The sequence below is a fragment of the Nothobranchius furzeri genome, chromosome 3, assembly GCF_043380555.1.
Source record: "Nothobranchius furzeri strain GRZ-AD chromosome 3, NfurGRZ-RIMD1, whole genome shotgun sequence".
Classification (NCBI taxonomy): domain Eukaryota; kingdom Metazoa; phylum Chordata; class Actinopteri; order Cyprinodontiformes; family Nothobranchiidae; genus Nothobranchius; species Nothobranchius furzeri.
Genome location: NC_091743.1, coordinates 67,504,705 through 67,528,119, shown reverse-complemented (window position 1 = coordinate 67,528,119; position 23,415 = coordinate 67,504,705). Strand labels below are relative to the sequence as shown.

General features: G+C 43.5%; 1 protein-coding gene across 10 annotated transcripts in view; it reads left to right on the top strand.

Moving 5' to 3' along the window:
• wnk2 (WNK lysine deficient protein kinase 2) overlaps positions 1 to 17,031 on the top strand; it is a 53,512-nt gene extending 36,481 nt beyond the window's left edge. For 3 of the 10 annotated variants that reach the window (XM_070549417.1, XM_070549416.1, XM_070549418.1), the window contains exons 9-30: positions 130 to 413; positions 1,783 to 1,887; positions 3,389 to 3,424; positions 3,544 to 3,654; positions 3,779 to 4,189; positions 4,365 to 4,997; positions 5,860 to 5,906; positions 6,031 to 6,193; positions 6,280 to 6,396; positions 8,331 to 8,495; positions 8,582 to 8,624; positions 8,711 to 8,896; positions 9,401 to 10,257; positions 10,380 to 10,437; positions 10,549 to 10,613; positions 11,019 to 11,608; positions 11,694 to 11,926; positions 12,010 to 12,243; positions 12,352 to 12,450; positions 13,997 to 14,041; positions 14,219 to 14,532; positions 14,683 to 17,031. In XM_070549417.1, the coding sequence (XP_070405518.1) occupies positions 130 to 413; positions 1,783 to 1,887; positions 3,389 to 3,424; positions 3,544 to 3,654; positions 3,779 to 4,189; positions 4,365 to 4,997; positions 5,860 to 5,906; positions 6,031 to 6,193; positions 6,280 to 6,396; positions 8,331 to 8,495; positions 8,582 to 8,624; positions 8,711 to 8,896; positions 9,401 to 10,257; positions 10,380 to 10,437; positions 10,549 to 10,613; positions 11,019 to 11,608; positions 11,694 to 11,926; positions 12,010 to 12,243; positions 12,352 to 12,450; positions 13,997 to 14,041; positions 14,219 to 14,532; positions 14,683 to 14,970 (5,084 nt within the window). In that variant the 3' untranslated portion in view covers positions 14,971 to 17,031. Of the gene's footprint in view, positions 1 to 129; positions 414 to 1,782; positions 1,888 to 3,388; positions 3,425 to 3,543; positions 3,655 to 3,778; positions 4,190 to 4,364; positions 4,998 to 5,859; positions 5,907 to 6,030; positions 6,194 to 6,279; positions 6,397 to 8,330; positions 8,496 to 8,581; positions 8,625 to 8,710; positions 8,897 to 9,400; positions 10,258 to 10,379; positions 10,438 to 10,548; positions 10,614 to 11,018; positions 11,609 to 11,693; positions 11,927 to 12,009; positions 12,244 to 12,351; positions 12,451 to 13,996; positions 14,042 to 14,218; positions 14,559 to 14,682 lie in introns of all 10 variants that reach the window. The other 7 variants (XM_070549421.1, XM_070549424.1, XM_070549420.1 and 4 more) reach the window with 7 other exon arrangements.
• Positions 17,032 to 23,415: the final 6,384 nt, after the last annotated feature.

Sequence of the window (23,415 nt, the reverse complement as noted above, 5' to 3'; positions counted from 1 at the left end):
CGGTCATTCAGCTTTAAATGTTGGGTCATTGCTGTTGAAGGGTTATGCTGCGTCATGTTGGTACGTTCAGTTCCTCCTACACACGGTGCATTAATGGATTTTAATGTCTGATTTACTATGTTTTTGCAGCTGATGGTGGAGTAAGCTGTGCTGTCCAGTTAGATGATTTAAGTAATCAGCAGAATGGCCCGTACCAGTTGCTTCCAGAACCCATGTCCACAGTTCAGATGGTCTGCAGTCCTCCTCCACAGACCGAAGCTCAGCTGCACCCGGGACTCTGCCAGCCCCCCGCAGCACAAGCCTCTCATGAAAACAACACGCAGTTCCACCCAGGAGGCTACCAGCAGCCCACAGCTCAGCCTCACCCTGGGGTGTTTCAACAACCTGCATCACAGCTGCATCAGTGTCAGCCAGTAAGTCAATGTGGTCATATTTCCTCTGGAGCTTCATTTCTCTTCATCCTACCTGTTTGTGTTGTTTTCTGTTATAACTGTTTTTTTCCCCTTTTGTTTGTATTCCTGATCAGCGTCACTACAGCGATCCTTTTGTCTGCCACAAAAATCCGCTCATGAACGAGAGCACGACATATTTTAGGCGCGGCAGCACCTCCCTGGTTGAGATGTTGCAGTGTAGGACCCACTGTGCCACTAAGATGAAAAATCAAACCTCCTGCTTGTGTCCGTTACAGGATCTGTCCTCTTCGGATAGCTCGGACAGTTCTGTGTGTTCTGCAGATAATCAGACCTCCAACAGTACCCAGAATTCCTCATTATCATCTCCTTTCTTGCCTCCTCGTCACTCTTCTCCTCATGACTCAGCGAGTCATTTCAATTCCCCTCAGCCTCCTGTGAATTTACAACCCCCCTCAGAGCTGCGTCTGAGCAGTTCACTCAGCCTGCAGCGCCACCACCACCATCACTGCACCGCCTGCATGTCTCTCGTCCTCAAGGACAGAGCAAAAGGAGGTGGTGCGCCGGGGCGCACTCACAAAAGTGTTTTCACCATGTCCACTCCGGTTTCACCTACAAACCTTCATTTGGTAAAGTCTTCTCCAGACTCACCACTTCATGTTTCCACCTCATCTCTGTCTCCATCACCAAACAGTCAGCCAACCATGATAACCTCGCCTTCGCGTCGCTCCTCCCCTTCACACGTTGTGTTTCCACCGAGTTTGTACGAAGGGGGAAATCTCAGCCTTCTCAACTACTGCCTCCATCACATTGTTGGTCGCAGGACCAGCTCCCCCACCCTCTTTGATAGAGGAGGTGTTAACCAACCAGTGCTTGGCTATAGGGAGATGGAGTGTTCAGGTTTCTCCATGTCTGAGTGCACAGACAAGAGTCAGAGCCTGGATGCTCCCTTCTGTTGTTCCTCCAATCCTGACAGGAGCCCACTGTTATCTCCCGTTTCCAGCAAAGGCAGATCAGATCCACGGGTACGTTTGGGAAATGAGGGTTACAGTATTTAGGTGAAACCCAGCATAACAGCCTGCAGCATCTTTTATAACCTTGTAAACTCCTGCTTCTGCTCCTGCTTCAGTATTTGGTTCAATTATTGTTGCTCTAAATAGCATCTTAAAAAAATTAGCATAGGTAGAAGCCAACTAATGCCGCATCTTTCCTTTTCCCACTGTAACATCCCATAATGAGCCACTCAAACCCCCTAAAACACCCATTTTTGTAATGTCTCTCCTTTGACAGCTCTTGCTTTGAAACATTAAATCCCAATTAGAAAAACAGCGATTGAGCTTTAGTGAGATTTGCCTTTTTGTGTTTCGGACAGACGGCTCCTTCTCTTGCTGTATCAGCCCCAACTGTGCAGCAGAGCAGGCAGGCAACACAGACGATCCCTCCACCTCTACAGACGGCCCAGCCCACCCAGGAGCAGGTACTGCATGCTGTGACCGCATCCTGGCTACACGGATAGAAAGAGACACACAACAGAATCACAATAGAAACACAAGGAAGGCATCAGCTCCTCTAAATCCGAGACCATGGTCTTGAGTCGGAAAAAGCTAGAATTCCTTCTCCAGGTCAGGAACGAGGCCCTGCTTCAGGTGGAGGAGTTTAAGTATTTCAAGGTCTTGTTCACAATGAGGGAAAGCTGCAGCGTGAGATCTGTAGGCGGACTGGTGCTGCGTCTGCAGTGATGTGGGCATTGTACCGATCTGTCGTGGTGAAGAGAGAGCTGAGCAGGAAGACAAAGCTCTTTATTTACTGGTCCATCTATGTTCCTACCCTCACCTATGGTCACATGATTTGGGTAGTGACATAAAGAACAAGATTCTTTGTTGAGTGCTCGTCCCGTAATCAGAAGGTTGCAGGTTCGAACCCCGCTCAGTTTGTTGCTGTCATTGTGTTCTTGGGCAAGACACTTGACCCACCTTGCCTGCTGGTGGTGGTCAGAGGGATCGGCGTACGGCAGACTCGCCTCTGTCAGCACGCCCCAGGGCAGCTGTAGCTACAGTGGCGCTCATCACCGCCAAGGTGTGAATATGTGTGTGAATGGATGAATGACTGATTGTGTTGTAAAGCACCTTGGGGTGGGGGGGTGTCAGGACTCCAGAAGGCGCTAAATCAAATACTGGCCATTTACCAAGAACGTGCTGGCACTTCCAACCAGGAGGAGACCCACAGGGAGATCCGGGACACACTGGAGGGACCATGTTTCTCGGCTGACCAGGGAACTCTGAAGAGCTGGCCCAAGTGGCCTCTCTGCTTAGGCTGCTGCTCCCACCACTCGACTCTGGAAAAGCAGAAAAACGATGGATTGATGGATGGATGGCATCCAGACTGGCTGGGCAATGATATCCATCCATACTATGATCTACCAGAGGCCTTTAGGAACCACTCATACTTTTTTCCTAGTTAATTCAAACTAATATAATAAAAGAAATGAAAAGTTAAATTAATGTAACAATTCACAAAGTCTTGTTTCACTAATCATTCTGAGGGGACACATTTTACAAAACCTTTCTCCTGGAGGAGCAACCGCTCTACTCCAAGCCCTTCCTGAATATCAGAGCTTCTCAGCTTATAGCAGCCTGAGTGTGGTGGGCGTGGCCAGCTCCAGCTTGTGTGTTTAAAGTGACAGATCCCAGAGACGCATCATTCTAGAAGGTGCTGAAAATGTCAAGAATAAAAGTGCTGAAGTCACTTTATGTTAACGGAATTTTGTGCAAAGAACTTCTTGGACATGTTTTGTATTGAACATTGAACTTTAGAAAAAAGTAATGTCTCATTTAAAACTATTTATTGTGTGAGTTGCATGGAAAACCACGTGTATAACCCCCCTTTTGCTGTTCACGTGTTCTTTTTTGTAGTGTGTTTATGTGCAAGTCTATTTATGAAGTTTGAGTTCCTTTTGCATTTGTCTCTCCTCCCTTAAGTGTCACATCCAGCCAGCTGCTGTCCCATCTCAGCAGGTAAAGAAAGTCACCACAACGTTATGCAGACTAACAGCTTAAAGGCTTATCTAAGAATAGAGCTGGTCTGGTTTAAAATTCCTTGTTTTGTCCCTTTAAAAAGTTTTGTTTTCCTATAGCTGTTGTCTGCTGACCAGCCTGCGTCACACCTGAGTCCTCTTGATGCTTCCACCGGTTTTCCACTCAGCAGTGCTCCTCCCCCTCTCCTGCCTCTGCAGATCAGCACACAGGTGTGCTGTGGTAATTTTAGAAATGCACAAAGAGTGGTAAAGCGTAAAGGACCTGTGTGAATGTTGTTTGTATCGAGTCGCTGTCTTTGTTCATTTTATTTCATTTTTCATTTTTCCTTCCCAGCTTTCCTTACCGTATCCCGTTGTTCACCTGCCCCCTCCATTCTCCCCAGCTTCTCTGTCATCTGCTTACAGCAGCAGCGACCCTCCCATCTCCAGCTGCTATTACTCACCTTCACCTCACCTCCCCTCCCTTCCTCTCACCCCTCACACGGCCGTTCCATCCATACCTGCACTTAGCACCCCACAGACTCCCATATCCACACCTCAACATGTTCCCAGCTTGATCCCCCCTGTTCCACTCCTCAGAGTGGCCAAGTCTCCTGCAGTGCCACAGCAGCAGGTCGGTCTTCCAACACCTCAGCAGCACTTTAGTAGCTTCCACTCCACCCATCCTTTGCCTCTCTCTCAGGTACAACCCACCCCATTCCCTGCCCCCCACCCTGAGCAAGAACTGACTGAACAGTCTGTCCAGGTGAATATCCGAATCCCTTCTCCCTGAAATGGTTTGGTTTGAGAAATCCGTAGCTCTAAGGTGGCCATGAGTCATGTTAGTGTAATGCATGCATGGCATGCCCTTGGAGGTTCAGAGGAAGGCTGCTAAACCACTGGTCATTTCAAACGTGTGACTTCTTTTGTACCTGTTTTAGGTGATTGCTCCTGTTGGAACCCTAGGAGATGTTCAGCTTTTGGAAAGTGTCTCACCTCACCTGCCTGCTTCTCAGCCCCCTCTCTGGGGAAGCAGAGTAGATGCAGAAACCACCGCTGCTGCGAGAGAGTTACCAGTAGCTCTTATGTCTTCGACTCCAGTCCCAGCTCCAGCTTCGATCTCAGCCTCAGCTGCAGCTCAGTTTGAAACTAAAGGCCCAGCACAAACATCTCCTCCAGTTCCAGTATCAGCTCAAGCTGCTGCGGCACATCTAACTTCTGTTCCAGCATATGTTCCACCAACACTGCATAACCAAAGCTCCACCCAAACTCAAGCACCAGGATCTGCATCAGAACCCAATGCAGAACCACCAACAGTCTCTTCACTAAGCTCAGGTGTACCCTCTGTCATGAATACTTCCCAAATCTCTACCCCAGGTCTGGTCTCAAACCTGACTCCTGACTCTTTGCCAGCAACCATTCAGCCTGCAGCTCCTGCTGCAGCTTCATTTCTGCAGCCTGCTGGCATCCAGACAACAGTCCCAGTGCCCGATTGCGTCAGCCTGACTACAACTCAGCAGAGTATAGAGACAACATCTGTCTCTGGAACCCTTCAACAAGAGCACTGTGTGGAGGTAAAGCCAGAGTTAGCACGTTTTTAAGAGAAAATCTTTATTCAGGCATACATGACATATCCAATAATTGCTAAAAAAATACTTGAATGACTTCTAATCATTACAGCACATTTTAAAATAATCACATGCTTTAGTTTTTGTGATAACATTTGATCTGGAATTGCAAATCTTTATTATGTGGACATAGCACATAAAGTATAGCGTGACAGAGGGGCTGCCAACTAATACAAACAATGCTGATGAAATTTTGAAGAGTGCCACAACAGCTGCTGTCAAAAAATCCCACATTCGTGAATATTCTTCAACAAAACCCGACTGTAAACCGTCTGTACTAAAACTTTTAACTATTTTGAAAATACTTCAGATTCGAATGAAGTAGGCTCTGATAATCGCAAAACTGTGACAATATCAAAAGAAAGACAGAAAGAAAGAAAGATGTAAATCAAACACTTTGATGGAAACAAATGCTTAATTAGTGTGGCAAGGTGGAGAAACAAGGACCCAGGTAGGATTCGATCCCCAGACTCCCGGGTGAGTCACGCGCACTAACTAGTCAGCCAAAGGGACCTCCCTATGGCCATGTAGCCAGGGTTCATGATCAATCGGGATACAGTGACTGCTAACACTAAGCAGAGCTACTTCTACTGCTAGCCTGAGTGTCTAACATCTTTGTCAGAAAACTACAAGGGGGAATGTTGGAGCACCAGTCATGTTCCAGGATGTACAGGAAAAAAATACATTAAACGAATGCCAGATAGATCCACAACAAACATTGTTCTAGGCCCCCTTTAATAGCAAAATATAGAGGAATTCACATCAAGTATAAATGCACCTGTTAGTCACTGACATTTCTATTTTTTAGGACTTACTTCGGGAAAAAACATCACGCTCCAATTATGCCTATGACAGGTGTGTGTATGCTAATTTTCTTTTTACTGATTCAGTTCATTTGTATTCATAGTGTGTCTAAATCTATGTGCAATATTAAACATGACACCACACTCTGAGGTGATGAATATGACCTTTTCCACAGTCTCAACTCAGACATAGCATCAGGTAAAGAAACAAGCGATGGCTATGAAAGTTTGGCTAGTGGAAGCAAGGGGGACATAAAACCCAGGAAACACCACCGCAAGTCTGCACGCACACGCTCCAGACAGGAAAAGACCAGCAGACCCAAGCTGAGCATGCTCAACGTGAGTGATTAAAGAAGCAAACAATTCATGATACTGTTAAATGTTTAAATATTAGGTAATGTAGAGTGTGTCTTCTCATCCTTCAGGTTTCTGACACTGGGGATAAAATGGTGGAATGTCAGCTGGAGACTCACAACCACAAAATGGTGACATTTAAGTTTGATCTGGATGGAGACGCTCCAGAGGAAATCGCCACTTACATGGTTAGTTCAGCTTAAACAGCTAAGTGCGTGCGTGAGTGTGCATGTGTCAGCAAAAATCTCACGTACAACTGGAAGTCTTTTTATGAAACATCTACAACTTTTGGAGTGAACCACAATCGAGATGTCCCCCACAGATAATTTACCTTAGAAAAGACAAAAAGGACTACAACTCAGTCAATTTCACATTTCACTTCAAGTTTATTTATATAGCGCCAAACCACGACAAGTTGCCTCGAGGCACTTCACATAGTAAACATTCCAATACGGGTCAGTTCATTAAGCCAATCAGTAAAAAGTTTCCTATAAAAGGAACCCAGCAAATTGCATCAAGTCACTGACTGGCTTCAGAAACCTTACAGCAATCCTCATACTAAGAAAGCATTTAGCCACAGTGGAGAGGAAAATTCCCTTTTAACAGGAAGAAGCCTCCAGAGGATCCTGGCTCAGTATAAGCAGCCATCAGTCATGACTCACTGGGGATCGAGAAGACAGAGCAGGCAGACACACACACACACACACACACACACACACACACACACACACACACACACACACACACACACACACACACACACACACACACACACACACACACACACACACACACACACACACACACACACACACACCAAGTAATGTTTCTATGGTTACTTTGTGATTTCTTAGTAAATATTCTATTTGGTTAGAGATAAACTTGATTGTATTTATCCTAGTGAATCTATTGTTAAACGGGTAAACTAGTAGTAGCACATTCAATGTCAACGAAAGTAAAATGTTATTGTCAGGAGAGGGAGAATGTTTAAGTGATTAGCAACAGTGTTCAAGCCGATGGCCCCTTCCATGAGGCCACCACAGTCGTTCTGATAAATTCCACCATCACTGCAGGAGTAAACACCTTTCTGGTGGTTAGCAAAATGTTTTAGGTCTTGGTTCAAGATGACTATGCTGACGTTTCACCTTATTATCGTGAAGGTTGTAAAAATTATTTTATTATTCCTATTGTGTGTGGTGTTTTAAAAGCATATTATTCAAAATTTTCATTTTTTTTAGGTAAATCCTTTTCTTGAGCCAGTATGTGCCCAAACTACCCTTTACAGAGTTAAGTCACTCAGACCTGTACTCTGCAGTCTGCTTCCAGCAGGTTTTCTGCATGTTGTGAACACAACTGATTTGTTTAGTTTAGTGATTAATCGCTCCTGGAGAAACTAATGAAGGCTGTGGAGACATTTCAGCACTTAAGATGCAGAGCGTAGAGATAAGTTTCACTTTTGGTTTAACCACAGAGAATTAATAACAGACACCAGGAGGTGCTAAAAGCAAGCAAAACTGACAAGTGTGCCTTAGAATGCTCTGGTCTCCCCAGGGCATAATAATTTGGGGCAATTAAACATGTCAAACTGTCCTGGTCCAATTCAGAGTACAAATGAACATCATGCCAGTTGAATGTGACATGTAGCCAATCAGAAAGCAAGGTGATGGAGGCAGGCTGTACGCCCATCTTCGTCTGTGTTTGTTCACTCCAAGTTGATATTTGTTCTTGAGAGGTTTATGAAGATTTCCTGTCTGACCGGGAATGTGGTTGGTGTATAGTTGGTAGTTTTTGTCGTGTGACTGGACATCACACACTGTACATCCATGATTTCTTATCCCCACGTTTATTGTCTAGATTTAAAATTCCTGCCCTGTGAAATGGGCCTTATGAACCTTTGGATGGATTTCACTATAATTCCAATGAAGTAATAACTGGATATAAATCTACAACTGATAGACTTTTGGTCAACCAAGATGGCTGCTTCAGATAATCTTGGCTAATCTTAGCAGAAACAGAAATGTTTAGATCTTGGTCAGTTTTATTTAGTTGTGATGTTAGCCGAGCATCATTCCAGTGCTCCAAGTCCTAAATGCAGGTTATGGTTTGTCACAATAAATCACAGGTAGAGAACGGCTTTATTCTACCATTAGAAAAAGAGATCTTCATTGATCAGCTGAAGGACATTGTGGACAAGGCTGAAGACATGCTGCATGAAGACATGGGCAATGAAAAAACCACAACTTTGAGTTCTAGTCCACAGCAAGGCCAGATGTCTGAGGTCGGAGAGGTAGGAACGGCTGATTTCTGCACAAAGACGGTTTGGTCGTGTATAAAAATAAAGGACAAAATGAACATTTCTACATTTTCCCACAGAATCAGCAGACTGGAGCTCCTCAGCTTGTATATCAGCAAAATGGTAAATTGGTGGCATGCCTATGTGCAAACATTCAAAGGGACTTGGAAGATTGTTCTTTTTTATATATACAAACTCTTGGATTGCAGTTCTTCATACAGGAAAGAGATGGTTCATAATCTGCCCAGTGGAGGAAACTCCCATGCCGAGTCAGGACGCCACCACTGATGGGACGGCCACGCAGTCTCCCGGAAGCTCAGCCACCACCCAGCCTGCTGACAGCATCACCGCGAGGCCCTCCACATCCAGAGGTCACTGTGTTCCTACACACCAACGTCAGTATAAAGTCAGGCAGCTCGGCATCGTGGCAGCTGTATGACATCCTTTAACTCGTGTGGTTAAATGATGATCTCACCGCAGAATGAATGAAACAGCTGGCATCTTTAAAGCCATACTATGCAGACTATGCAGTGGTCAGAATATTGCACTTGCAACTTCAGAGTGCCGGTCTGGTCCATGTTGGACTTAGTAAAGTGGAGCTGACATGCCTGGCATTGCAGTCTGCTTCCAGCACGTTTCCTGCCTGTTTTAGATCATGAACACAGCTGATTTGTTTGATTAAGTGATGGATCACTCCTGTAGACACTAATGAAGGCTGGGAAACATTTCAACTCTTAGATTCATGTGCTAAAAAGACAAACGCACAGGGAGGAGATAAGGTTTGGTTTTGGTCCTACTAAATGAACACTAGGGGGTGCTAAAAACAAGCCAAAACTGCCAAGTGTGCCTTCAAATCTTTAAATGCATTTTCTTTGTTTTTCTTATCTCTATTTTTGTAGAAGAGGGATCATCGTCCACAATGTCAGGTGGAAGTGAAGGATTCCACTTTGATATTTATGGATTTTCAAGCCCTCCGATAATGTCCAACACGGACCCACTCCTCTTGGCTGCCTTGTCCCCTCCTGTCTCTGCACCTCCATCTTTCCAGTCAGCATCTTCAGTGGATCCTGTAGGCAGTTCTCTGCAACCTGCTATGCATCAAGTCAGGCCAGCCAGAGCTCAGACCTTACCTCCATCCTTACCAGCTGAAGATTCACAGGGATCCCCTTTGACATCCATCTCCCCCACCCACGTAGCTCAGCAGATGCTCGATTTGACCCGTTCAGTTTCTATTGCCGATGAGGTGCCCTGCTGTCCTCTGGCGATGCCACTATCTTTGGATGTACGTGCTTCACAGAGCGGCTTTCCCCTCACCCCACTCCCGCTCCAGGATCTGGGTTCAGCCAGAGAACCGTCTGTTTCCTACGGCTCTGCAGCACGCGCCGAGCTGCCACAGCAACAGCCTGTGGTTCTTCACCAGCCATTTTCAGCTGTGGGAGGCAGCAAAGTCTCCTCACTACCCCAGAGTCCAGCTCCATCCCAGCACGGTGTAGGGCCAAGCGAATCTGATGGGGAAGGGCGGCTCGGCCGCGGAGGCTTTGTCGACAGCACTATCAAAACTTTGGATGAAAAACTAAGGAATTTGCTTTATCAGGAATATGCTCCGATGTACCCATCAGGCAGTGCTGCAGAGACTCCAGGATCTGGGACAGAATACATTCAGTTTCCTCCTGGACCTGACAGTGCTGCAGGAGGGTCAGGAAACAGCACCCCGGGGCCCATAGGGGAGGGACGCTACAGGGCAGGAGAACAGTTGGTAAACATCTGATAAACAATTAACTGCTATGTCTACTTTCACAAACAAATGCATTATTTCCTTCTACTCTACGTGTGCCTTGTGTTTTATTGTGTTTGTTATTCTCCTGTCTCTTTCATGAGCCTCAAATACCAGAGAGAATGGACAGTTTGAGCACCCTAAGTGACTCGGCCGTGTGTGGTATGTACCTTTCATACACCTGATTTTCATAAATTGTAAACTTTACTGAAACAACATGAAAACTAACTTGCTAGTTTAGCAGAATTAAGTGTTGTTGAAATTTTACTGCAGCTTCTCTGTCAAGACGGCACTTTCCTCACTCTGCATCCTGCACAGGAACTAGAGGTCGATTTAAGGTACTGTCCAATGTACAGGTGTGCACACAAATATGTTAAATAATGTATTTAATTGTGCAGTGTTTTTCATTGAATTTTTTAAATAAAAAAACAAAATAAAACATCTCATTAATTGACTCAAAGCAGAACATTTTATTTATTTATTTATTTATTTTCCCTTGTGAATATTAATCAAATGTGCCCTCTCCACTTTGGAACCATTTATAAAAGTGAATATTATTTGCAGAATTATTTAAATTCTTTAAAAATCGTACGGTGTGATTTCCTGAAATTTTTTACATTCTGTCTCTTGCAGTTGATGAAAATTACAGACCTCTCTCATGTTTTTAAGTGGTACAACTTGCGCAGTCGGTGGCTGCCAAACTCCTTTTTGCACCTGTTATGAAAACTCTTTATTCTCCCCAGATAATATCCGTACCTCCTGAAGTGGCCAACAGACGAGACGTGAAACAGAGGAGCTGGAGCAGCGCTGCCTCACCTGCACACCCCGTCGCTTACAGAGGGGACCAGCTTCAGGATGAGACCTTGGCCACCTCCACCACGATTGGACGATTCTCTGTGGTGAGCACAGAAGATGAGATTACACAGAGGACTCGTTGCAGCCGCTACTCCGCTCCACCTGATTTCTACCTAGACACGCCTCCTTCCACGGGTAAACGGGGATCCCTGCCTCGTGCTCAGACCTCAGACTCTGTCCCTGTGGACGTCACGGTCCATGCTCGCTTCCTGTCCTCAGACTCAGGGGCAGAAAGCAGCCCTGTGAAGCCGACCCCTGCTACCCCGTCTCATCACCTTCGCTCTGACCGCAGAGGAAGTGACCTCATGAAGAGAGCGGTGGCATTTCTCCGTCGCACTGGTCGCAGCAGCAGTGTGCAGAGCTCGGACTCACCAAGCAGGCATGGAGGTGTGCACGGCTCTGCTTATGCCAGCAGTGATAACGACTCAGAGGTGGAGGACTCTGACATAAAAAGGGAACTACAGAGACTCAGGGAGAAGTAAGGTTTTCCTTGTAGTTTTTAATAAAGCCCTGTCGTTTATCTTGTAAGTTTAATCACTTGAATCCTTCCTCCATCCCTTTAGACATCTAAGAGAGATCTCAGAACTTCAAGCGCATCAGCGTGGGGAGGTGGAGCTGCTGTACCGAAGACTCGGTAAGGCTCCTCCTCCTGGACTCGGTCTCTCACATGCTGCACCACATGGGAGCCGCAGAAAGAGGTCCAGCAGGCACAGGCTGAAGCCAGGAAAGCTTCTCAGCCCTCTGGTTCAACAGTTTAGGAACGTCAAAACCAAAACCAGCAACTCCAGCAGATCCAGTTAACCACTTTTCCAAACCTTCTGTAGTTGAATCCTTTCAGCACATGTCAGTGGGTCTAATTCCATCCTCATGTGCATGTAGGTGCTGCTGCTGCTGTTATGAGTGAGCCTGCAGTGAATTTAAACGGCTCTCCTGCCAAACCGCCATTCCCTGCTGCTGGAAGGCCTCGGTCAGGCACCAGCCACCTCCCCGCCTCAACCTCAGAACCTGTGCAGACCCAGCAGCCCTGCTCCCTCAAAGGCTCTCTGTCCTCTGATAACATCTACGCTGGACTACATGGAGACGGTGCAGGAACACAGGCTCCACCTGGACAAGGTAACACCCAGAGAAACGGAGGGAAGCAGTGATGAAAAACCCAAAGTGTTGTGTACTTTAGATCATTTTAACCTATCATCTTCTTCCCTCCAATGTGCTCCTCTACAGGCTGGTCTAATTACCCTCAACCATCTGAGAGAGTGACTTATAAATCAAGTAGCAAACCACGAGCTAGATTTCTCAGCGGGCCTGTGTCTCTGTCCATCTGTTTGTATCTCCTCTCTTCCTGCTTGGCTCCACAGTTAAACTTTACTACATTTTCATTTCACAAATTTTATTTATTTTACAGCCAAACATCTGCAGCAGTAATCGATTTTTAATTTTTAATTTATTTTTGCGTAGCGTCATTTATTTTCAACTTTGTACTTTTCTCCAGAAGCTCTCAATGCTTATCCAAACCTAGCGGAAGAAACATTGTGTGTGTGTATATATATATATATATATATATATATATATATATATATATATATATATATATATATATATATATATATATATATATATATATATATATATATATATATATATTAGTCATTGCTTCAACCAGTTCCAGTATGCTGGTGAAGTTTCTCAGTCATCCAGGTCATGATCATGAAGGATGAAGGCAACTGGATGTCTTTGCTTTCATGAAGAAACGAAGAAGCAAAGCGTCTTCAAGAAACCAAAGACGTCCAGTTGCCTTCATCTGAACCTATTTTGATGACCAGTTCTATGTTTTTGATGATTGAGGTTTGGATAATCTATGTTTAATTTAATTGTAATGGGCTTTTTATTATGTTATCATTTATTTATACAATTCTGATTACTTGTATTGATATTCGTGTGCATTGTTATCTTCATGTTTGCAGCTTTGGTACCCATCAGTACTTGTACATGAATGAGAAGTGTGTGAGGAATGCTGCACTCTAATACAAATTTTCTCACTTCATCTTGCTTTCCTATTTTCTTTCTGGGGCTGTTCAATTATCACAAAAAATGATAATCACAATGTTTGTGATCAAGACTGAAATCACAGTATTTAACATGATTTAGTTGGGGGGAATATTCAGAGTTCAAACTCTAAGGTGACTACTAGCACAGCTTTATGCCAGGAGGTGGCAGAGTTTGACTGTTTATTGGTTAGACCTGAGTGCATAAATGATGACAACAAAAAATGTTCTATTCTCTTTAGACTGTATCTAAAAAGGCACAAAAGTGTGTAAGGTATAATCTGAATTTAATATGTTAGCAACATTCACAGTTTAAAACAGATGTTAATACCAACTCATCAAATTTAACCTTCGACTGGATCCATCAGTCACACGAACGGAAAATTTACCGACAGAGCTGCTGTAAAAGCAGAGAAGAGCTGCTACATGAGTCTTTTATGTATAAACAGTTAGGGTGTTAGTGTTCATATTGCTAGACGTTGCTCCACAGAGAATGTTGGTATTCTTCTTGTTACCTAGTTCCTTTGATCGATTGGAGCCAAAGTAGAAATCGAAAAAAAATTATTTGATTAATTGCACAGCCCTATTTTATGTCTCTGCTTTCTGACAATGAATTGCACATTGAACAGACTCTCATTGCATGGTATTTCTGATGGTACCTTTGCTATATTTAAAAGGTCTGAGTTCATTTTGCACCATGGTTTTAGTGAGTTCATGTGTTTTGTTGCAGTATTCAATGCGGTATTTTGTGCAGTTTTGCAACTTTTTATTGCACATGTTTTGTTCAGAGTAACAGTAATTTGTATTTATTTTTTTTCTTGTAGGGTCAACGCTGAAGAGGTTGTGTCTTGGTAAAGAACGAGGCAGCAGTATGTACAATTAGAATTATATCTCATATGACATCATATAGATGTGGAGTGTCATCACTCCAGTTATACTAATAAGTGTGTGTGTGTGTGTGTGTGTGTGTGTGTGTGTGTGTGTGTGTGTGTGTGTGTGTGTGTGTGTGTGTGTGTGTGTGTGTGTGTGTGTGTGCGTGTTCTCAGGAACTGGAGCTTCAGCATCAGGAGCCTTCAGTCAGCCACAGCAAATGGCTAGTGTTGTTACGCCTCCTCCCCATCAGCCTGTTATTGGTCTGGCCCAGGCTCAGGCCAATAACAGCAACAACAAAAAAGGCTCATCCATGAGTGCCAATGTAAATAACCTGCCTGAAGACCTGCAGGGCCTGATGGACGACTGGGCCCAGGAGGTTCTAATCGTCAGCCATCGGCCCCGCACCAGCACTCTGAGTATCCGTGGACAGCAGCTTTGGGATCTGGTTGTTCCTCCTACTCTTGAACAGCCTGCTAGTGCTTCCGACGTGAGTTTCCTGATACATCCTTAAATGTACGTGTCGAAATGCTCTTGAAAATCTTTCAAAGGTTCAGTTGACGATATTCTATTTGTTTTAAACATGCCATAATACCTTATTAATGTTTGTTTCGTTTGTTTATTTATGCAATCTTTTCAGGCATCACCATGGACAGCCCAACCTCCAATGGCCTGCACCCTACCTCTGTCATGGCCCGACAGCCCCGGGTCTGCAGCGATGGCCAGCTCCTCCCCAGGACACCGTCAGCTACACTCTCCTGCTCCGTTCAGAGCTTTGCCCTCTCCTCTGTCTTTTAACCAGTGGCCTGGGGTTTTCTTTCCTGTTCCTTCAGGAGTTTCTGCCTTTCCCGCTGTGCTCGCTGCTCAGTCTTGCCCCATTCCAGCTTCATCAGATCAGCTGGCTGACCCCAAGGCAAAGACTCTCTAATCTGGGTAGCATTGTGTCTTCCAACTGTTACCAAATAGTTATGGTAGCTTTCATTAATATTATGTGGATAGGTTGTATATATTTAGCCAGCATGTGTAATCAATGTATATATACATCGCCATTCTTGAGTTTTATGTTGTTTTGAGTCCACATTCTAGTAAATAACCTTTGACGGAGTCTGCTGGTGAGACGACTATTAGCCTAAACAGCATTGAAAGTACATGCTTTTGTCATGGATGTACATGACTCTGCTCACTGAATGTACATAAAGTACTGTTCATTCATTTTTTTTTATTCATATAAATAGTTCATGTTTTTGTTGCTCATCTCACTGCTATACATATGCTGCCATTTGTATATTTCTGAATTCTCCTGTACATAGCTTCTTCTGTTTGTACAGTCAACAGTGGGTATAGCTGTAGGATCTATAGGTCAGAGCTGCAGTGGGGAGTCTTATATTAGCAACCATCATGCCATCACTGTGACGACTTGACCTTCTGGTCATTAGGACCTGTTGCTTGACTGCTTTTTCAGCTCAGCTCATTGAAAGGCGTCATTCTTCATCAGTGATAAAACGTCCAGCACAAGCACTTCAAATACCCTCAAGAGATTTGAAAGGACTTGAACTTTATCCTTAGGTGCAGAACTACCAGTGAGAGTGCCTTGAACTGCACATTCAGTTTTCTGAAGAAAAGCATTTAGGCTCAACCCAGACGCGAGACATATATTTATACATCAGTTTAATTTCAAGTGTCACTAATTTGTGACAAGGTTGCAAGGAAAGAAGTCTGAGCTGAGGCCACCGAGCTTCACTTACCCACCCTCCATTAGCTCTCCCTGCCCAAGACAGAAGTATTCACAAGCAAGCTTTAGTAAAATCGCTTTGCTGAGACCTGAATGCCTTCTTTCTGGTGGGACATGGCTGAAAGACATCCCTTCGGAGGCATCAAGGAAGTACCTTCGCCAGATGTCCTTGGAATTTTATTTTATTTATTTGGAGAAGGAAGAAGTCAACAAACCTTGCAGAAATCTCATTTCTGTTTCTTGTATTTGGGATTGTATTCACCTGGTCTTTATCCTCAGCTCCCCCAGTCAAGAATACTTTTGTAACATGTCCTCTACCGCTGATCCAAAACAATGCCACCAGGAAGCTGCGGGCTTACTTTCTTCACCAGATCATGAGTTCTAGTCGATGATTGAACTGCATTCTAAGGTGTCTTGGTGCTAGAAAACACCATTATGTTTCACTTTGGTGTTTATTTCGATATAATTACACTAAGCACATAGTCTAAATTGAAACAGAAGCCAAAGCCAGTTGTATTTAAAGACACCACCTTTTCCAGCCCCACGAGAATGGGTGAAGAGCAAACCCACCCTTTCTCTTACCCATTGGTACCCCACTTCAAAGTGAAATACCATCCTATCCCTGTTAGAAGACTGGCTCAAGAACCCAGATGTGAAAATGACTCATCCTACATCCCGCAGGTCAATAGGCAGGGCAGGCAATTGGGGAACATCTTGGGGCCACCAGAGGGCCGATAGCTTTAAACCAAGGCCTAGCCGTAATAGTAGCGATGGGTCCCTCCCCTTCTCTCCTGGTCGTTCAGCCAGAGACTGGCCACTCTTCCTCTTTTGCAGTCCCCTCACCGTCGTTCCAATGGATAAATGGCCGCACTCTTCCACTTCTGTGCCAGACAGCAGGTCTTTTTGCTTGAAGCTCTATGACAAAATTGCAGCAACCCTGCTCCTTCATTAAGCCCCTTATTTCCCAGCTTTCTGCATGATCACCCTCAATTGCCCCAAAGTCTTCACGAATAAATATAATTACTGATGATTGTGGAATTCTGGGTAACACACAAAAAGAATGTTGACTATGATATGGAAGGCAGAAGGACTCAACTCTTGAGTCAATATCACAATCATTGTATACCTCTGCTCATGCAATCTCTAGTTTTACATTGTGTTGCCTTTATGGAGCTTGAGAGATTATAGTTGTTTTTCTTTTGTCTTAGTTTGGAACAGATGACACAAAAATTAAATAAAAAATGTGAATGTAGAGAATTATTGATGAGTTGGCTATTTGATCTGGTAATTATTACAAATATTTGAGGTCTGGTTTGTTTAATTCTTATTCAATTCAAAGTCTATTGGCTCTGCATTCAGTCTGGGCATCAAACATTTTCTATCACTAAAACTTTCTTAACTTAAGTTTTTCAGAAAACTTTGAAGGAACTATATCTGGTGCTTATCATGGAGCTTTCCAACCCTCCAAAGATGGTAAAAGCTAAACTTTCAACAGTCATTTTATTTTTCTTCCAAATGTACAAAAGCCAATAAATTCATTCAATTCATCACATAATTAGATAATTTATGTGTGAAGAGTAATTAGTTTAAGCATCTCGGGGTCTTGTTCACGAGCGAGGGAAAACTGGAGCGTGAGATTGATAGGCGGATTGGTGCATCTGCAGTGATGCGGGCGTTGTACCGGTCTGTCGTGGTGAAGAGAGAGCTGAGTCAGAAGGTGAAGCTCTTGATTTACCGGTCGATCTATGTTCCTACCCTCACCTATGGTCATGAGCTTTGGGTAGTGACCGAAAGAACGAGATCGCGGATACAAGCAGCCAAAATTAGTTTTCTCCGAAGAGTGGCTGGGCTCTCCTTTAGAGATAGAGTGAGAAGCTCGGTCATCCGGGAGGGGCTCGGAGTAGACCCGCTGCTCCTCCGCATCGAGAGGAGCCAGTTGAGGTGGCTCGGGCATCTGGTCAGGACGCCTCCTGGACGCCTCCCTGGTGACCGCGACCTGACTCCAGATAAGCAGATGAAAATAGATGGTGGGAGTTATTACAATGTATGCACTTTTAAATGATTAAACATGGGCACAACGGTGTGACAATAGGTTTAAGGCAGAATTGTGATGACAAGTTTTTAGCACATCTCCTATGCAGTAATCTTTTGTTGTCTAATGCTTTCCTTCAGACCTAGGTGTATATTCTCGTTTGCCTTCTGTATCACCCATTTTCTTAGCACTTTGCTTACATTGTCAGATGAATACTCTTAAAAAATCTGTACATGAAGAAATGGAAAATAAATTTTGGCTTGACAGCATAAAATATTCCTGACATTTACTTGGCCGCTTCACAACTAAGATACACATCAGGACAAGGAGACAGCTGCAGGATATTCTGAATATATATTTGCTTTACCACCATTTTTATTCACTTTAAATTAAATTATTACTAAGCAAAATTCCTCAACTATGGAACCTTTTATAAATGGCTCTTTGAGCAACCTCTGTTTAGATAAACAGAGATTAGTTCAGCTCAATTTGTAACGTCCAGGAATGGTCAGTTTTCACCTACATATTTAAAAAAAAATTTTTATTTAACTTTATTTAACCAGGATAGAGACCCATTGAGGTTAAGAACCTCTTTTACAAGGGTGTCCTGGCCAAGAGGCAGCAGAAAATACAAACAGTTACAACGTAATGACAATGATAAAACACCCAATCATGAAAAGCAGTTACAAGTTACTAATGCAGCCTCTGAAGCCTTCAGTTTGGTTTTAAAGGCATATTGGCCTACATGCCACCGGTCATCTGCAGACATAAATTTCATTCTCTAAGGTGGATTTTACATTCTATCTTCCAGCGAGCCCAGAAAATTCTGCAGCTCTGAACACATGATAACATATTGTCAACAAACTGTTCCCGTTTCAAGGCCTGAGTAAGTAAGTAAGTAAAAGTTTAGTTATATAGCGCCTTTCACAGATATAAATCACTAAGCTTCCCTTATCGCTTCTACAGGATTCCTCATGCCTCTGAATAAAGTGACTATTTTCAGCTCATAAGCTACATGAATAAATAAATAATATGGTTGAATGAACAAATGTTATATGAATACTAATGAAATGTTTTTATTAATCTGTGCTTAAATTACTGTGGTTGAAATGAATATTAAGATGTTATGATCAGTAATGTTTGGTTTAACAAGTGAATCATTATCTACACTCATACACAATGTTCATAAGATAAAGTTAAAGTAATTTCTGCACATAGATATTTTCTTACCCACAAATCAGAGCATCCTGTAACTGAAAGAAGGCGTGATGTTCTGAGGTTTGTTTGTTAACACCCCTTAACGTGGCACGTCCCGGTTGGCCAAGTAAACCATAAAATGATAATTTTAAAACAGAATCAGTGGGGAGTTATTCAGCATTCCAGCATTCTGTGAGATTCAGCATTCTGTTAGTTGAGCTAACTCTGACTGGCCATCGGAGGGAAACTCTGCTCACACTGCATCGCTTGACAAGCTGTCGACAAGCTAAAAGCTGCCTACAGCTGACACAGCAAAACGGTTCCTTCAGCTATTCAGAAACTGCTGCTCTAGACGCAAACTAGTTCCAACCTGTGTGCCTGGCAACATCTCTGGACTGGAGCGTTGGTGCTGCGGTTAATCTACCGAACCTCGGTGCCCAGAGGTCATCCGACCTTCCTGACCTCCGGATCCATGAAGAGGGTCTCCAGAAAGGGTGAGGTAGACACACATGATTACGTCTGATGCCGTTTTGGTAAGAACCAACTTCATAGTTTAATGCAAACCAAATTCTTTTTCACACCCAAACTCAGTACTTCTAGATACAAGGTTCTGATAAACACACACCATTCAATCACCATACATCACATCCCATCCACTTAGATTCATCCATCACAATCGTCTTAGTTAACTTGTCTTGTTTTTAATTTGTTTAGAAAATAAACTTCTTATCTTTTATAAACCTGACTCTATCTGAATTGATACGAAGTGTGTTTGATCCCTGAAAAAGCAAAGAATCCTAGAATCTTCTGATTTAACATCCAAAGACCAAGCAGGTTGATATTCTATATTTATATAGAATATCACATCTTACTCCGATCATAAGTAAAGGTAATAGATTAAGCTTAAAAGCTACAACATTTACCCCCTACAAATTAGATAAGGTAACGTTAGCTTTGTTTCCAATACCGGAACTTCAGGGTAGAATTACAGGAACCTCCCAAGTGTCTCCAAACGGCCATTTTCTGGGCTGTTTTCAGGAACCTGCTCAGGAGTAGGTACTGCAAACGGCCCGGTGGAGTAGCTGAGCAGAACTTTTGGTTAACTCACTCTAATTGGTTGAAACTCAGTAGGAAATGACATCAGCAGACGTCGTCCAAAACAACCGGCATTAGTAAAATTAGAAGAGTTGCTGGTGAAACAGACTGGAAGCAAAGGAAGATAAGCACAGATCACATTGAAAATCTAACTCCGACACCAGAAAACATGGTGGAATTCCCCCACAGCTGCTACTAAACTCCCAACACTGGTGTAGTGAAATTAACTTTGCACTTTCTTTTAATTATGACCATTAAGATGTGATGATTCCATATAAATATGAAATATCAACCCGACTGATCTCTGAATTCTCCAAAGAATCAAGAAAATTATGGACAACCCTGAGCATTCTCTTCACAAGACTGTCCGACAGCAGAAGAGTGTCTTCAGTCAGAGGCTTCTTCAGTTTGGCTGCAACACTGACCGCTACTGGAGATCCTTCCTGCCAACAGCCATTGTAATATACAACAACTCTTTGATGACTTGATTATTATTATTATTCTGAGCTACTACAGCAATCAATTTCCCTCTGGGATTAATAAAGTATTTTTCAATTGAATTGAACTGAATATTTAATCAGAGGATTCTGGTGTTCTTTGCTTCTTCAGGGACCATAAACACACTTTGTATTAATTCAGACAGAGTGAAGTATATAGTTTATAAAATGAATTTAACTATTTTTCCTAAACTAATGATTATACATGACAAGATATGAATAATGAGATGTGGTGTAGTGGGTGTGAGGTGCTGTAATGTGATATGTGAGGTGGTGTGATGGAAGCTAGGTGTTTGAGCAAATCCGTTCTTTGTATCTGAGAGGATTTGTGGAGTCTGGGTTGTAAAAGAATTTATGTTTGTTTTGATGAGCTAAGAGTTGTTTATAAAGCCATCCAACGCTATGTGTTGAGTCTACAATACCCTTTGTGTAGAGACCCCCAGCAGATCCAGACTGTCAGAAGTTGGGGTGGACATCGACCTCAAGGTACCCGGAGCCCGTAGATTAGGTCTGATACGACCCGCCTGGCCCTGAGGTATCTCCAGGTCACAACAGGAAGCTGGAATGCTCGTTTCCTTCCAAGGTTGATGTTTGGCTCTTAAAAGAGCTGTTTGGCTGTATCAGCTTGCAGCGTGCAAGAGGATTTTGACTGGATGTCAAAAGAGAATGGTTTCAAAAACGCTTGTTCCCAAATTGGCCGGTTCGAGAGTCAGCTAGAAACTCAATCGGGAAGTAACTCCTGTTTTATTAAACCACAATGTTTATAAGTTTTGGCAAGTTTGGCAAATCAGAATTTGACATGCATTGAGGGCTGTCACTACGTGCTGGTGAGTGAAGCGGAGGTGAATATCCAAACGCTGGGGAGGAAGCAGGCAGGCAGACAAACTGGAACAAGTAAAAGTCTTCAATGAGGACCGCACGCAGGACATGGAAACAATGAACCGACAAGAGACAGAACTGAGAGGGTTTAAATACATGAGGGCTGGGAGCTTGGGTGATTGGAAAACGAGAGGCAGGTGGGAGCAATTAACAGAGACACATGACTGAACAGAATGGGGAGACAAGACAGGGTGTGACAGTACCCCCCCCCCCCCCCCCAAAAAAAAGGGTGGATCCCAGATGCCCACAGGAACACAGAGCAGGGTGGGAGGAGGGGGACCAGGAAGGGGGCCGAGAGGAACCGAGGGATCGGTGGAGAGGAGGCAGGGACCAATAGAGTCCGGGGGCCTGCATCTGGGGCAGAGGAGGAGACGATGACGGGCTCTGGGAGGCTCGTGCCTGGCGAGGGCAGGACCGGCGGTGACCAGAGGCAGAGATGCTGGAGGAGGCGTCCTCGACTTCTGGACTGGAGATGGCGTCGACGGCGTCGGACTCTGGACCGGAGGAGGGGGCGTCGCACTCTGGACCGGACTGGAACAACACTTCTTCTGGTATTTGAACACAACACTTAACATCACACTGCAGCTCTCGTCCTCTGAATGGGTTAAATTATGATACACTTCCTTAGAATAACTGCTTTTACTATCATTAATGTTACTGCTGACGCTTTTTGACATCACTCACTGCCAAGGCAGTCTCGATATGCTGGCATTTGTGCAAAGTTCTGGAAGGGCTGAATTTGAATGGAGACACAACAGCTGAGAGCACTGGGACATCCTATCTCCTGGTCAATTTCTCCAACCCAGGAACTACCCTGGAGTTCCGGTAATGGAAAAAGGGCTAATTAGTCCAAATTAGACCAGTTATAAAGTGTCTTAAAATATTTCTAATCCCACAAAAGTTCACTTACGTTCCTTGTTATGCTCTTTCCATGTTTCATTTCAGTCTCCATTGGTTCTTTTTTCTTGTTTAGACACAGCGTAGCAGTTTTTACCTTAAATTGCTTTTTGATTGTTTATCTGAGGAGAAAATGTTTTATTTACGTGTGTTGTTGCAATAGTTTTTGAATGTGATGATTTGTAGCAAGTATGTGAAGCTTTAAAGGTAGCAGATCATAATGGATTTTAAGAAGATACCACAAGTTTAATAGGCTGGTCTGTCAGTGTCCACCTTACAGGTTACACACGGCTAAATCACAGGTGGCGAGGCTTGGCAGGTGGTGTTTTTCTGTGTGGGCGTAAGCTTTGGGGTAAACTAAAGAAGGAGACCTTTAGACACAGATGTTGATTTTCAGTCCAAAGAACAATTTCACCAAAGTTCAGAGCTGCAGCTAACCATGGCAGCTCCACAACCAACGAAGGCACAGCCTCTCTAGAAAACAAATATGTGTGATTTTTAACTCATCACAGGATAATTCTACTACAAAAACAAATAAACAAACTAAAACAGTTTAAAAATGTTTTTGTCAAATGTCATCAAAAAATGTTGACTATTGAGTTTTTCTTTCTTTTTCGTTCCAGTTTGTGGCAACACATTGAACTTTGACCTAAGCAAATAAAGGTTGAAAGACTTTTGGGTTTAGAATCCTCATGGTTATTTCAGGGTAATGATTTGACGTCAACCCTTTTTTTTTCAAAACTTTGCAAAAAATTTCAAAAAGAGGAAAAAAGAAAGCGAAAACACCATTATGAAGTTTAGCATTTTGTCATTCTATGGTTCAATTCAATTCAAGTTTATTTATATAGCGCCAAATCACAGCGAGGGTTGTCTCAAGGCACTTCACTAGGTTAATACTCCAATGCAGTTCAGTTCATTAAACCAATCAGAGAAACCACTGGGCCTCTGCCCCTGTTGGGGCTGCTACCCCCGCTAAACAGACATGATTTTAGGTGATAATGAGTTTAATAGTAAGATACTGATAAATTCACAAAAATATTATCT